The sequence below is a fragment of the Scyliorhinus torazame genome, chromosome 8 (assembly GCF_047496885.1).
Source record: "Scyliorhinus torazame isolate Kashiwa2021f chromosome 8, sScyTor2.1, whole genome shotgun sequence".
NCBI classification, from domain to species: domain Eukaryota; kingdom Metazoa; phylum Chordata; class Chondrichthyes; order Carcharhiniformes; family Scyliorhinidae; genus Scyliorhinus; species Scyliorhinus torazame.
The window spans coordinates 40,069,376-40,084,878 of NC_092714.1; the positions used below are offsets into that span (position 1 = coordinate 40,069,376).

The following is a 15,503-nucleotide window of genomic DNA, read 5'->3' on the forward strand; positions in this document are numbered from 1 at the left end:
TGGCGAAGCAGGCTTGAACAGCTGAATGACTTACTTCTGTTCCTATGTTCCTAAACATGGGTTGAAAAGCAGAATACTGTAGGTGCTTGAAATCTGAAATGAAAGCAGAAAATTCTGTTAAAACTCAGCATGTCAGGCAGCATTTCAGGAGCTCAGGCAGAAAGAGTTAATGTTCCAGACTGCTGACCTTTCATCAGAGCTGATAGTTCATGGATAGAAAGTTGGCCAGTGGACAGGAAACTATTAGGGTGAATGTGTAATGTTTCTGGTGAAGGGTCATCACAACCTGAAATGTTAACTCTGTTTCTCACCACAGATGCTGTCTCACCGGCTGTGTGCTTCCAGAATTTTCTGCTTTTATTTCAGTTTTCCAGCATCTGCAGTATTTTCATTTTGTTGTGGGGTGAATGGTTAGAAATGGTACACCCCAGAGATCAGTACTGTATTTATTTTTGTTCTTTACATATGTCAATTACTTTAGTGTCACAAAGTGTGGGCAAGCAATAATTTGCAGAGATTAGTCTGAGGTAATGCATTTTTGAGAAAAATCAGATTCTAGGGCTTTTCGTAGTAACTTCGCTTGAAGCCTAATTGTGACACTAAGCGATTTTCATTTCATTTTAGAATGGTTAGAAATGGTACACCCCAGAGATCAGTACTGTATTTATTGTTCTTTATATATGTAAATTACTTTAGTGTCACAAAGTGTGGGCAAGCAAAGATTTGCAGAGATTAGTCTGAGGTAATGCTTTTTTGAGAAAAATCAATGGTTGAAAGCATATACTTAATGAAAAGACAATAGAACATGAGAAAAAAGAGAGACCCTGAATTGGTAGTTAAATATGTAATTCGCTGAAAATTAAAATATGAAGCTATAAAAAGGGTAGCAGTATTTTAGTTGTATAGATATTATTACAATCCCAGTAGAGGCTGAAGTTTAAAAAAAAGTTTAATTTCCCAAAGGACACAATTTCATGTTTTAACACTTTTACTGTAACAAATAAACTAAAATCAACACAGGACAAACATTACTTAACAGAAAATTAAGACACCCAACTAAAGAAAAGGCACTTTTGCATTAACTGACTAATGCATTTAAGATATAATTTACAATCACTTTCACTTCTGGGAGATGTGTAGCATTACAAGAACAAGTTCATAGCTTTTTCCAACTCCCTCACAGGCTCATGTTTCCCTGCCATGCTAGTTCAGAACTACTGGTGAAAATCATTCCACTCATCCTGAGTCTTCCAAATCCAACTTCCACCAGTGAGGACCACCTCCGCAGCTCCTTGTTGATTATATCTTCAAACGTCCAATGGATTCTGCCCTTTTTTGAACAGAAAGCAATCACTTACAAGCATCTAACGAGCTGCTGCTCTACTCCACAAAGCAGTATCTGCCTTGTCTGACCCAAAAAGCATCTTGCCCCTTTTTGAGTTACTGTGTACAGGTGTGAAAACTGTCACTTGATTTAAATAGATTTATAATTGAGATTTGTCCCCATTGCAACCAAATTACACAGTCATGTCTCTAAGCTGGAGTTCTTCCTAAATTCCCAATATTATTTTGAGTTAAAGGAGGCATTTTAAAACATAACAATCTTCTGAGGTCCACCATTCAGAACAGTATTGGCATAGAGTGCAAGAATAAAGAAGAATTTAAATTATGAAAAGCACTAGTTAGGCTACTGTGCAGATTTGGATATCCAATTATAGAAAGGACATTAAACAATAATATGTAAACAATACAATTTTCTCAATATGCATCATGGATGTGAAACTGCAGTTATAAGGATAAGGAAAGACGTGGGCCTATTTCCTTTGGAACAGAGAGCTTAAAAAAGTTCCTTTCCTTTTAAAACTATCCCCAAAGTAAAGTGCATTCTCAGCTGGGTGACTGAGCCACAGTTCTGTTCCACGGTTTATGATTCTCAAACCACTGAAGTGTTCTGTTCCACGGTTTATGACTCAAACCACTGAAGTGGGTTGCAACCTGTTGATGCACTCATGTTATAAATTAATTTGAATGGTAAAACTCAGAATGAGAAACTTTCAAACAGCTGCTTAAGAGTATATTCAGCACACAGTTCAAATGAATCTGTGAATTGCTTGAGCTTCCTTACTCTTTCATAGTATCAACTTTATAAATGTCTTTGCCACATCGACACTTGCAATGTAAAGCTAGTTTCAGCAGCCATATTTGGTTGTTGATATACGAGAGGAAAAGTCAGAAATAATTGAGAGCTTTGAAAATTGCGTAATATATGCAATAAAGTGTTTTTTAAACGTTTATTCCAGCGACCCACGTTTATGGAATGGCCGGCTACCATGACCCACGCCACATTCACAAAAGATTCTCCATAATTACTTCTGTATTATTGAATGTAAAAATTGTCAATTGAGCTGTTGTTTCACCTTGAATGACAGCTCCACCGTGACACCTTGTTAAAGGGTGTAACAGGATTATTTAATTTTATTTCTTCACACCCATTGTTGGCATTAGGAAAATTGCATGCAAGCGCTGGAAAGATTAATGGGCTCAATATTGCAGTTTTAACAACGTCATGTTCACGCATTCAAAACCTAACACTACCCCGGATAGGAAATTAAACTCAAAACTTCAACTTCAGAAACGGGAGCCCTAACTGTTGAACTAAAAACGCGGTCAGACAGAATGTCACTGGACGCCTGGCAGTACCGTGTCCCAGGTAATCATGTAACAGACTGAAAACATGCTTAAAAATAAAATACTGGGCACAGCTCAGCTGGCCAATATGCAAAATGTGGCAAGGCATTCCATTCCATATACCTGCAACATTTTACCATCTCCTGTACACATGAATGTAGTTTAGTCACCAGCTAATGCCATCTTTGGCGAACAATTCAAGCTCCGATAAAGATAGATGCAAAAGTCCTTGCGGTAGAGGAACCGATTCACCTGATGGAGTTCATGTAGCCAGAGGGCAGAGACGGATGTTTGGGGATGAGTACCTGGGAAGAGAGGGCGGATAGCGGCGGGGGAGGTGATGGGGGAAAAAAGCGTCCTTGAAGGACAAGAGCTCCGGTGTCGAGACAATTCGGAAGTGGAAGGAGTGGACATAGGAGTTTGTAGGGCTGGAGGAGGCTGTATGTCAGGTTAACTGAGGGAATGATAAAAAACGCACTGGGTTTGTTAGTGACACACTGAACTCAAGAAATAATACCACATTGTACTCAAGAAATAATACAGATCCTGACGCTGAACTCAGTAGCAGGGTATGCAACCCACAGAATATTTTACAGGTCTCTGACTGCAAACTGCCCAACTACATTGGCCCAGAGAGGCAAGGAAGCCCACGGCACCGGTTTCTACATCAGCCTCGTGTGGCCATAGAACAAAAGAACAAAGAAATGTGCAGCACAGGAACAGGCCCTTCAAGCCCGTGCCGACCATGCTGCCCCACTAAACTACAATCTTCTACACCTCCTGGGTCCGTATCCCTCTATTCCCATCCGATTCATGTATTTGTCAAGATGCCCCTTAAATGTCACTATCGTCCCTGCTTCCACCACCTCCGGTAGCGAGTTCCAAGCACCCACTACCCTCTGTGTAAAAAAAAAACTTGCCTCGTGCATCAACTCTAAACCTTGCCCCTCGCACCTTAAACCTATGCCCCCTAGTAATTCACCCCTCTACCCTGGGGAAAAGCCTCTGACTATCCACTCTGTCTATGCCCCATATAATTTTGTAGACCTCTATCAGGCCGCCCCTCAACCTCCGTCATTCCAGTGAGAACCAACCGAGTTTATTCAACCGCTCCTCATAGCTAATGCCCTCCATACCAGGCAACATTCTGGTAAATCTCTTCTGCACCCTCGCTAAAGCCTCCACATCCTTCTGGTAGTGTGGCGACCAGAATTGAACACTATACTCCAAGTGTGGCCTAACTAAGATTCTATACAGCTGCAACATGACTTGCCAATTCTTATACTCAATGCCCCGGCCAATGAAGGCAAGCATGCCGTATGCCTTCTTGACTACCTTCTCCACCTGTGTTGCTCCTTTCAGTGACCTGTGGGCCTGTACACCTAGATCTCTCTGACTTTCAGTACTCTTGAGGGTTCTACCATTCACTGTATATTCCCTACCTGCATTAGACCTTCCAAAATGCATGACCTCACATTTGTCCGGATTAAACTCCACCTGCCATCTCTCCGCCCAAGTCTCCAAATGATCTAAATCCTGCTGTATCCTCTGACAGTCCTCATCGCTATCCGCAATTCCACCAACCTTTGTTGACCAGTTACATTTTCCTCCAAATCATTTATATATACTACAAACAGCAAAGGTCCCAGCACTGATCCCTGCGGAACACCACTGGTCACAGCCCTCCACTTAGAAAAGCATCCTTCCATTGCTACTCTCTGCCTTCTATGACCTAGCCAGTTCTGTATCCACCTTGCCAGCTCACCCCTGATCCCGTGTGACTTCACCTTTTATACTAGTCTACCATGAGGGACCTTGTCAAAGGCCTTACTGAAGTCCATATATACAACATCCACTGCCCTACCTGCAACAATCATCTTTGTGACCTCCTCGAAAAACTCTATCAAGTTAGTGAGACACGACCTCCCCTTCACAAAACCATGCTGCCTCTCACTAATACGTCCATTTTGTTCCAAATGGGAGTAGATCCTGTCTCGAAGAATTCTCTCCAGTAATTTTCCTACCACTGACATAAGGCTCACCGGCCTGTAGTTCCCTGGATTATCCTTGCTACCCTTCTTAAACAAAGGAACAACATTGGCTATTCTCCAGTCCTCTGGGACATCACCCGAAGACAGTGAGGATCCAAAGATTTCTGTCAAGGCCTCAGCAATTTCCCCTCCAGCCTCCTTCAGTATTCTGGGGTAGATCCCATCAGGCCCTGGCGACTTATCTACCTTAATATTTTTCAAGACGCCCAACACCTCGTCTTTTTGGATCTCAATGTGACCCAGGCTATCTACACACCCTTCTCCAGACTCAACATCTACCAATTCCTTCTCTTTGGTGAATACTGATGCAAAGTATTCATTTAGTACCTCGCCCATTTCCTCTGGCTCCACACATAGATTCCCTTGCCTATCCTTCAGTGGACCAACCCTTTCCCTGGCTACCCTCTTGCTTTTTATGTACGTACATACACTGTACTGCAGTGAGAATTTACCTAGAGAGAAAATGGTCAGGCGATCTTTGAGGATCTTTTTGGTGACCCATTCTACACCATCCAGGGTCACGTCTCCCACTTTGAAAACCACTGCTGTAAAGGATTGCTGTGTTTGTAGAGTGCCACGATAAACTGCCAAAGCTCAAACTCTATATGAATGTCTTGCATTACACTTGCCTTTTAATACCTTCCCCTGTTTGCAGTGGCCACTTGTCACATGTTCAGGAGATGTTTTATATAGCTTATTAACATGTACAGTAACCAAGCATTGCAATCCTATTCCAATATAAAATGGTCCAAGTAGTTAGCACTGTTGCTTCACAGCTCCAGGGTTCCAGGTTCGATTCTCGGCTTGGGTCACTGTCTGCGTGGAGTCTGCACGTTCTCCCTGTGTCGGCGTTGGTTTCCTCCACGTGCTCCGGTTTCCTCCCACAAGTCCCGAAAGACGTGCTGTTAGGTGAATTGGACATTCTGAATTCTCCCTCTGTGTACCCGAACAGGCGCTGAAATGTGGCGACTAGGGGCTTTTCACAGTAACTTCATTGCAGTGTTAATGTAAACCTACTTGTGACAATAAAGATTATTATTATGGTAAAAAAATCACTATTCATGCTTCCCCTTTCCCCACTCAATACATTATTGCTGCCGCTTATTTAGCCCATTGTGCACCCAAATTGAATCCTTGCAGTTTGCTATTGACCTAGCTTATGCCTGATATTTGTGGTTCCAAAATAGCTGAAACAGTTTTCCTTCTAGTTGTTTACTGAATCAATCCCTAGTGTACCCCCACAGATGACTTTCAGTATTCCAGGTGATGCGGGATCTGCTAAATAGAAGTCAATATGTCAATTCTCAGTCTCTTGGGGATTAAGTTTGCATCTTGTAGCATCATGGTTAATGTTTACAGACCAGTAAGGTTTCATTTTTAGGAGCAAGGGAATTGATGTGACAACATGCGTAATTCTTGAGGTAACAAGAATTAATAATAATAGCTTATTGTCACAAGTAGGTTTCAATGAAGTTATGGTGAGAAGCCCCTGAAGAAGGAAATAGACCACATCTCTAGATAATACTCTAAATATGTGGGAAGGAAGGAAATATGTCCGAAGGATTGAGAACTGTCTGTATAAAAGTGGGATCATCTTGGAATTGTGGGTATTCAAAGTGGGTGCTTTCTCCAACTGCCAAAACAATAGCTCCCAGGAAATCAAACTGCTTCACAAACTTTAGGAGTAATAGCGTTACTAAGGTACTCAAGCACTCCCCCAAAAATTTAATGTTGTTGTGAAATAAGCATTTTTCGTGTTTTCATACCTCCGTTTCAATGTCAGAAATTTAAGAAATAATGATGACCAAAGCACTTCGAACATAGAAAAATACAGCACAGAACAGGCCCTTCGGCCCATGATGTTGTGCCGAACTTTTGTCCTAGATTAAGAACAAATTAATCTACACCCCATCATTCTACCGTAATCCATGTCCCTATCCAATAGCCGCTTGAAGGTCCCTAATGTGAGCAAGAGGCGACTTGATGAAAACCTTGAAGATCAAGTAGTCTTGATCGAGTGGATATGGAGAGGATGTTTCCTCTTGTGGGACAATCTAGAACTAGGGGTCACTTTTTAGACATAAGGGATCACTCATTTAAGTATCCAACATTCCCCCCCCCCCCCCCCCCCCCCCCCCAAATCAAGAGGCAATTTATCCTGGCCAATTCACCTAGTCTGCACATCTTTTGGGTTGTGGGGGTGAGACCACGCAAACAAGGAGAGAATGTGCAAACGCCACTTAGTTTTTTTTAACAATCTGGTTCAGTTTCTGCTTCTTTGAGGGGAAAATCCCTTCACTGGCAATAGGGTTGAATCTTTGCTTCTGAGTTGGGAGTGCAGAGTTGAGAAAATCGGAGGGGCGGTGACGCAGTGGTACCGTCGCTGGACTTGTAATCTCTACCCAGAGTAATGTTCTGGGGAATGGGTTTGAATCCCACCATGGCAGATGGTGGAATTTAAATTCAATAAAAACATCTGGAGTTAAAAGTCTAATGATCATAAACCATTGTCGATTATCGGAAAAACTGTCTTTCTCACCTGGTCTGTCCTTCATGTAACTCCAGATCCACAGCAACGTGGTTGACTCTTAAATGCCCTCTGAATTAGCTGAGCAAGCCACTCAGTTGTATCAAACTGCTACAAAGAAAACAGAAAGGAATGAAACTAAATGGATGGCCCACCATCGACCTAGGCACTAGAATCAACAGCGGCAAACCTTGTCAAATCTGCAGAGTCCTCCTTACTAACATCTAGGGACTTGTGCCAGGATTGGAAGAGCTGTCTCACAGACTTGTCAAACAACAGCCTGACATTGTTAGGTATGATTTTGTCAGTATGGCAATCTCCCAGACACCACCATTACCAACCCTGGCTATATCCTATACCAGCAGCAAGAGAGATGGTGGCACAGAGGTATACAGTTGACCTCCATGTTGAGCATCACTTGGAGGAAGCACTGAGGGTGGCAATGTACTTTCGGTGGGGGACTTCAATGTCCAATGCCAAGAGTGACTTGGTATTACCACCACAGACTAAGCTGGCCGAGTCTAAAGAAGAGCAGCTAGACTGGGATTTTGGTAGGTGGTGTGGGAACCAATAAGAGGGGGAAACATACTTGGCCTCATCCTCACCGACCTGTCTGCTGCAGGTGCATCTGTCTATGGCGGTATCAGTAGGCGTGACCATCGCAATGTCCGTGTGGAGACACAGTCTCATCTTCACATCGAGGATAGTCTTCATCATGTGTGACACTACTGACGATATTGAGTTCTTTCTGCCCTCAGTCTGGTCTCTGAGTCGGATTGTAGGTATTGATTTATTTTATTTCAAATAGCTTGCAAGCTCCACTCACTCTGATAAAAAAGGCAGGAGACTCCATGTCTCTTGAAACTTCCAGAGCGAGTGAGACAAAGGGAGCACAGCATCTGGTTTCACACACATGGATTCAGCATCGGGTTTCACATACCCACGACCAAATACGGTAACGGTGACAAATGCAAAGCTCCCATAGGCTTTCCTCCGCATTCCTTAATTCTGAGGCCCCTCTCACCAGTCTCTCCTGTAACAAAGAAATGGTCCTAATGGCTGCCAATCCCCCTCTTCATGCTTTGTGAAATCCCACTTACACGCAATTAGACTGCTACCCATTTACTCCAGCCCAAGCTAGAGATGTTTAAAAGTCCGCTACCCTAATCCTCTAATCACCTGTATTAGTATCTACTCCTAACTTTACCTAACTACTTATAGCTACTTATCCCCTTTCTAGTACCTTGCTCTTTTGCTCCATTCCTCACTACCACCATGCAAAATGGGATAGACTTTAAATGGATCTAGCAACAAAAGAATTAGCACCCATGAGGTGCTGTGGACCATCCGCAGAATTGTACTCCAGCACAATCTGTACCTTCATAGTCGGGCATTCCTCCACTCTATCACTACCACTAAGCTAGGGAATCAACCCTAGCGAGTGCAGGATGGCATGCCAGGAGCAGCACTGAGCACACCTAAAAATGAGCTATCATACTGGTGAAGCTTACAACACAACACTACTGGCATGCCAAACAACATAAGCAACATGTAATAGACAATTAAGCAATTCCACAACAAATGGATCAGATCTAAGCTCTGCATTCCTGCCAGATCCAGTCGTGAATGTTGGTGGACAATTAAGCAATGAACTGGCAGAGGAGGCTTTAAAATTATCTCCATTCTCAATGATGGAGGAACCCAGCACATCAATGCAAAAAAAAGAGGCTGTAGCATTTGTGACAAACAACAACCAGAATTGCCAAGTGGGTAATCCATCACCGCTTCCTCCGGAGGTTCCCAGAACCTCTGATGTCTTCAGTCAATTCGATTCATTCCATGTGATATCAAGAAACAGCTGAAGGCACTGGATACTGCTGAGGCTCTGAGTCCTGACACTAATCTAGGAATAGTACTGAAGACTTGTGCTCCAAAACACTTGCGCACCCCCTAGCGAGGCTGTTCCAGTACAGCTACAACACTGGCATCTATCCGGCAATATTAAATATTGCCCAGTTATGTCCTGTACACAGGAAACAGGACAAATTCTACGTAATTACTACCCCCACCAGCCTACCCTTGATCATCAATAAAGTAATGAAAAGGGTTATAGAATTATAGAATCCCTACAGTGCAGATGGAGGCCATTTGGCACATCGAGTCTGCACCGACCCTCTCAAAGAGCATTTCACCCAAGTTCACTCCCCCACCCTAGCCCATTAATCCCTTAATCTAACCTACACATTTTGGACAGCAGGGCAGTTTAGCGAGGCTGTTCCATTTTGGACACCAGTGCCAGTCCACCGAACCGGCACATCTTTGGACTGTGGGAGGAAACCGGAGCACCCAGAGGATGTCCACTCAGACACAGGGAGCATGTGCAAACTCCACACAGTGACCCAAGGCCGAAATTGACCTACTTATCAAATGTCTAAACCCACATGTTGTGGTTTGGACATCCCAGTAATTCAATTTCATTTGTACGAAGGTAGTTGCACTTTTCCATGTGCAGCTACCTCCCTGAGCCGCAGGTGGTGGGTGCTGGGTTTGGCGGGCAAGAGTTGTGGAATCGAGGCTCCAAAGCCATTTTGACCTTTCTGTCTCTGTGAAAATTAAAGCCATAGTTCCTGACTTGTTTTTTATCGGACAAAATGTAATCAATGGGTGGAATTATGACCAATTAAACATCTCTTATAATTAAAAGAAGAGTGTTAAGATGAGAATGGTGGATCCAGGAACTTTGTAAGTTGTTAATGTAAGCACGATTGACCTCAAACTGGTAGCAGATATCTCAGAATAGCAGCTTTTCTGATCCCTGAAATGGTCGAGAGTAGGAGAAAGAGAGGCATGTTTGTGCGAGATATTAGTGATTAGCGATGCTTGTTTCATGTTGAAATTTCAAGTTTTGTTCTGTTCATCAGATGATTAAGATTACTTTTTCTTAAAGCAAGTTGAACTTGCAAATCAAATGTTTGCTGATGGTGGAAACATTTCTGGCTGTAAATTCCACATTGTCTGTTGTTTAAGCATCCTGATTTATCTTTCCTTTTCCCTGCTACAGAAGAAGAGGTTTTTAAAGTCAAGAAGTCAAATTACAGTAAAAAGATTGTAAATAAACTCAAGAAAGAGTACAAGGAGGATCTCGAAAAATCCTTGGCAAAAGGTGATGTGAACTCTCAGGTTTCAAGTGAGTATTAACATTGCAGAGGTGCACAGTTCAATATTCCTTCATTACCAATGTAAAGAATAGTGGTGGTTGTCACCAGTAAATTAATTTTAAATTACCTATTTACTTTCATTATTGCAAGCCTTGAATTGTGGAATTTTACTTCTCGGGTCTGAATTTAAATCCAGTGTCGGCCATCTTAAAAATAGTAAGAGTTCTCAGCAAAGTAAGTTTGTGCATTTTCAACCAACCCATAGTTTCTAATAAGTGCCCTACTATTCTCCTGTCCAGTCTCCCATCTTCCATCCTTCAGCTTTTCGGGGGGGGGGAAATGCTACCTGTATGCTAACTTTTGCACCGAGTGCTGTTCATCCATCACTGCTGTGCTCACAGTCCTACATTGCATTCCACTTCAGGAACGTTGTAAACTTAAAATTCTGATCCTTATGCTGAGATCCCTATGTGACCTTACCCCTCCCTATCTTTGGAGTATAAAGGGATGGTTGTCTGGACAAGCATCTTAGACAACTGACAGATGTTAACAAAATATAATTGAACATGAAATACAGATAATGTTCTTGTTTCTGTACACCTTCTAAGGTGGTGTTGAACTTTCTTGGCCACTGGTCAATCTGAACTATGATGGTGTATGACTAGGTTTGTCGGGGGTGACCATGTTTTGTAGGTGAATTTTATGTTGGTAGAATTAGGAAAGCATGTTTGCTGGTTTGGCATTTCCATGAGGACAGTGTAGTTTGTAAATTACTGTAAAAATGCTGTTTATTCTGAATTACGTTTGTTTACTTTTTTAACACGGAATAAATGTGTTGGTTTTTAGCTTAATACACAAGAGTGTGTATTTATCATCTATCAAAGTTGTGAAAATTGGGATGACTTTTAACATATATATTCAAGTGAATCAAAATATAGCGGTAAACGTTCCATTCAGTCATTACATTTACAATATAAAGGATGCAAGTTCACTTATAGAATTGGTCATTGGTGCTGAACATACGTTTATTTAACTTAACTCCCATAATTTATTCCAAAATAATTTAACCAACAATTGCAAAACCAACTTGTTCTTGTGTGAACAATGACTCAGCTTTTGATATAGTTTTTGCATATATTTGCTTTGAAAATTGAATGTATGCAACCAGTTTTATTTCCCCTGCATAGAGGAAATGTGAATGATGATCTGTAATAACGGAAAACAAACCTGAATTAACATCTTCATTAGTGCACTGTTGCAGATTATGCCCACTAACATAGCTAGGTTTTTCATGACAGTGTTGTAGTACTGGACAATATTATTTCCTAGTTGTACTTGAAAATGTTTTAAATTTATATTTTGTGACTTCTAAAACTGAGCCAACTCCTGGATTAATTTATTCCTCTAACCAGGAGTTGCAGTGAAAGCAATCATTCAACTTGTCAAAAACAAATCTAAAGTTGATCCTTGTGAGCTGCAACTTGATGGCATTATCTCATTTTAGGTTATGTTTGTCATGCTAACATATGCTAAAGAGTACTGTTTGATTTTAGTTGATTTCCTGTTCGTGGAAATACAAATTTCATGTGGAATTGACAAGTATCCAATGCTGAAACCAAAAGAGAATGCTGGAAAATCTCAGCAGGTCTGGCAGCATCTGTAAGGAGAGAAAAGAGCTAATCTTTCAAGTCCAGATGACTCTTTGTCCAAGTTCCAGTGCTTTTTGTCAAAGTATCCAATGCTCTTCCTCAAGTACATTTCCAATTATGTGACTTTCTGCAGCTGCATTTTCTTTCTTGGCAGATGTCACAGTGGAGAAACCTGTTTTGGTGAAGGAATCTGTGCAAGATGATGGCCAAAGTGAAAAAGGAGAGGAGGAGATGGAGGTAGACAGTGATGAGCAGGATGAAGAAGGCAAAACAAAGGCTGCGGGAGCCTTTACTAACACTCTATCTACACTGAATGCACTTCGACCAGGTCTGAAATATATAGAAGCATGAAAAGCTTAAGCAATTTCATTTTGACATCCAAATGACCATTTTGCAAGTTTCTGAACATAATGCAAGCAATGCATTTTGTTGCCACTGTACTGAAATTTACCATTAAATGCCCTGGCAGTAGTAAAAATATTTTCTTAAAGGAATTGAACAAATAATTCTTAGAATCATTCTTTGTTGTGACCTTTTATAAAACTGCTTTACTATATTGCTTCAGAAAATCTGCCTTTCTTAGGAAATAAAATTGAAGCTGTCCTTTATTACCATTATGTTTAGTATTTTTGAGCTACTTTTGTTTCTTTGTACTCTATACTGTGATTTAAAAGACATTAGAAACCAGTTAGTTGTCTGAATATGTGCAGTGTATAACTTTCAGCGATATAAATAAAAACCATGTGTGTTAATTTAAAGGAAACAGTGCGGTTTCAACGTGTGTTAATGCAGCTTATTTGTTTTAGGTGAAATTCCAGATGCTGCTTTTATACATGCTGCTCGCAAAAGGAGGCAAATGGCTCGTGAACTTGGGGATTGTCCAGCTGTAGAAATTGAGACAAGTACAAACCGACTAGTCCGTGAAGATGAGAATGACGCTAGTGATGATGATGATGAGAAACGCAGGATTGTTTTTTCAGTAAAGGAAAAAACACAAAGGCAAAAGATTGCAGAAGAAATAGGTCAGTATTTGCTCAGTGCAAGTACAGTATGTAGTGCATAATTTAATGGCCTGGATTTGATGAACAAACTGCGCCACCTATTCATAATGCACACTTGCTTACAAACCTTCAATGAGCTTTTGCACTCGAATATGTGCTAATTAGAAATCAATTTCAGTGTGCACCCTAACCATGGGACCTGGGACCTATGTTGACAGGGGAAACAATTATGTATCAACTAATTATATTGACTAATTCCTACAAAGAGATGCAGAGTCTGAACCAGGAAGTGTAAAGTTTAAGTTTGAATAGTTATTCAATCCCAAATCTGTATGGAAAGCAAAATAGAGACATAAAGAAAGATGAGATTAAGACCAGTAGTTAGACTCTAAAAGAATAAGTACTTTTTAAAATGCACTTCTTTAAAAATCTCCAATAATTAAAATCTCAAGAAATGAGACTTCCATCACTGTCAAGAGCTCATTTTTGGTAACATTGAGGTTGTTAATGGCATTAAAAAGTACTTGTACTGGAATGGACAAGCCCTAATGTTTTCTGGCAAATTTACTTTAGTTTCGTCAATTCACACCTTTCCATGTATTTGCATGCCAAATATCTAGGACTGCAATCTTCCTGATTTCAAAGTTTGTGATTGAAAATGGATGTCCAGTTTACTTTTTAATAATTCAGTGCTGATAGCCTGTGTTATTTTTACTGCACCGGGCCAGAGCGTTTTGAATATTATGGGAAAGAATAGTTGTTTGGTATTTCAATTCTTTTCATCTGTTTCATATTCTGTTTTACTTCTCTCAACCATATGTTTCAAAAAGGTCAGGAATGTAAATGTGCTCTTTTAATTCATCCTTTTTAAGTGACCGTCCAAGTTTACTTTAACAAATAACTAAAGGGAGGCAAAATATGCAATATGTCTGTTGTTTCTTTGAGCAAATCTAATTGGTTTATGGTGTCAAATTATTAACATCAACATATTAGCAGTGTTCCAGCGTCACTACGGTATTGCAATATATTGTAGAATTATCAATTTAAGCTGTGGGAATTCAGCATTTTGCTAGCTTGTAGTGTTTTACTATTGTTACGTCTGCCCCTTTAGGTGGAGGTAATGTTTTCACCTGTTTGTACATAATATGTCTCAAAGCTAATGGAGGGATTTTAACAAAACTTGGTTACACAGATAGGGTATGGCCCAAGGAAGGACTGATTAGATTGTAGCAAAGATGCGGAACTAGATATGGAATCTAGAATTTTTTTAAGCGTTCATTAACACTGAGATAGGGTAACTTGACTTTTGTAATAATGTTATGTGGTGTTTTAGAATGTTGCTTATTGTTTTAGAATGTTGTGGATTGTTTCAGCTGCTGTGTTGGAATTTGTTATGGATGTCAATGTGAGAATGGGGGCAGAGTTTTCAGAGCAGGTTATTGGATGCGGATATAGCTTCCTTATTGAAATGGAAGCTCTTTATAAAAAGGTTACTATTTTCAACTTTGTAGTTACAAAGCATCAACCTGGCAGCGAAAAGCCTCAAGGACCCTAAAAGTCTCAAGGACCCTAAAAGTCTCAAGGACCCTAAAAGTCTCAAGGACCCTAAAAGTCTCAAACCTGAGACTTCTCCCACCTAGAAGGATAAGGGCAGCAGATGCACGCGAACACTACCTTCAGTGTTCCCCTCCAAGCCACATACCATCCTAACTTGGAACTGTACTGCTGTTCCCTTCACTGCCGCTTGCTTAAAATCCTGGAACTTCCATCCCGACTGCACTGTGGGTGTTCTTACAGCACATAGGCTGCAACTGTTCAAGAAAGGCAGTTAGAGATGGGCAATAAATGTTGGGCTAGCCAGCAATGACTCCACCCCATGAACAAATAATATATTTTTTAAGTGCTTCATAATTGAAATAATGTTGGGTTAAGTGTTGTAGAGGTATATGCTCTACGATACGCCTTCACTTGTTTCTATTTGGTGAACAGGGATTGAAGGAAGTGATGACGAAGCGCTGGACACAACCGAGCAGGATGAAGAATTAAAGATGTGGGAACAGGAGCAGATCAGGAAAGGAATTAGTGTCCCTCAGGTAACATTTTGCTCTATTTAACCTGTTAATTTAGGTTACTGAGATGCTGTTCATATGTCAGATAAGAAATTTTGATTTAAGTTTATTTTTTCTGTTTTGAAAATAGTTCTGTAGAGGTATTTATCCATCACATGAACATAACATTTTCAGTCATTACTTCAGTCACCACCAAAATGTTGACAATCTGATAGCCTTGCATCCTTAAAGTAAATTTTAACTGTTTATTCATAGTCTCATCCTGCAGTTGGCTATTTCAGATAGTGAACTGATTTTCAATCAAGAGTCACAATGACTCTGGAAGGTGCAAATTAGTGCAATATATTTTTTAAATCCTGA

The 15,503-nt window shown here is 40.7% G+C and overlaps 1 protein-coding gene across 2 annotated transcripts in view; it reads left to right on the forward strand.

Annotated features, from left to right (window-relative positions):
* The window catches only part of paxbp1 (PAX3 and PAX7 binding protein 1), a 57,859-nt gene that overhangs the window by 1,955 nt on the left and 40,401 nt on the right, over window positions 1-15,503 (forward strand). Inside the window, exons 2-5 of one of the 2 annotated variants that reach the window (XM_072513414.1) lie at window positions 10,328-10,453; window positions 12,207-12,401; window positions 12,880-13,095; window positions 15,064-15,167. In XM_072513414.1, coding sequence (XP_072369515.1) covers window positions 10,328-10,453; window positions 12,207-12,401; window positions 12,880-13,095; window positions 15,064-15,167 — 641 coding nt within the window. The remainder of the gene's footprint in view (window positions 1-10,327; window positions 10,454-12,206; window positions 12,402-12,879; window positions 13,096-15,063; window positions 15,168-15,503) is intronic. The other variant, XM_072513415.1, reaches the window with a different exon arrangement.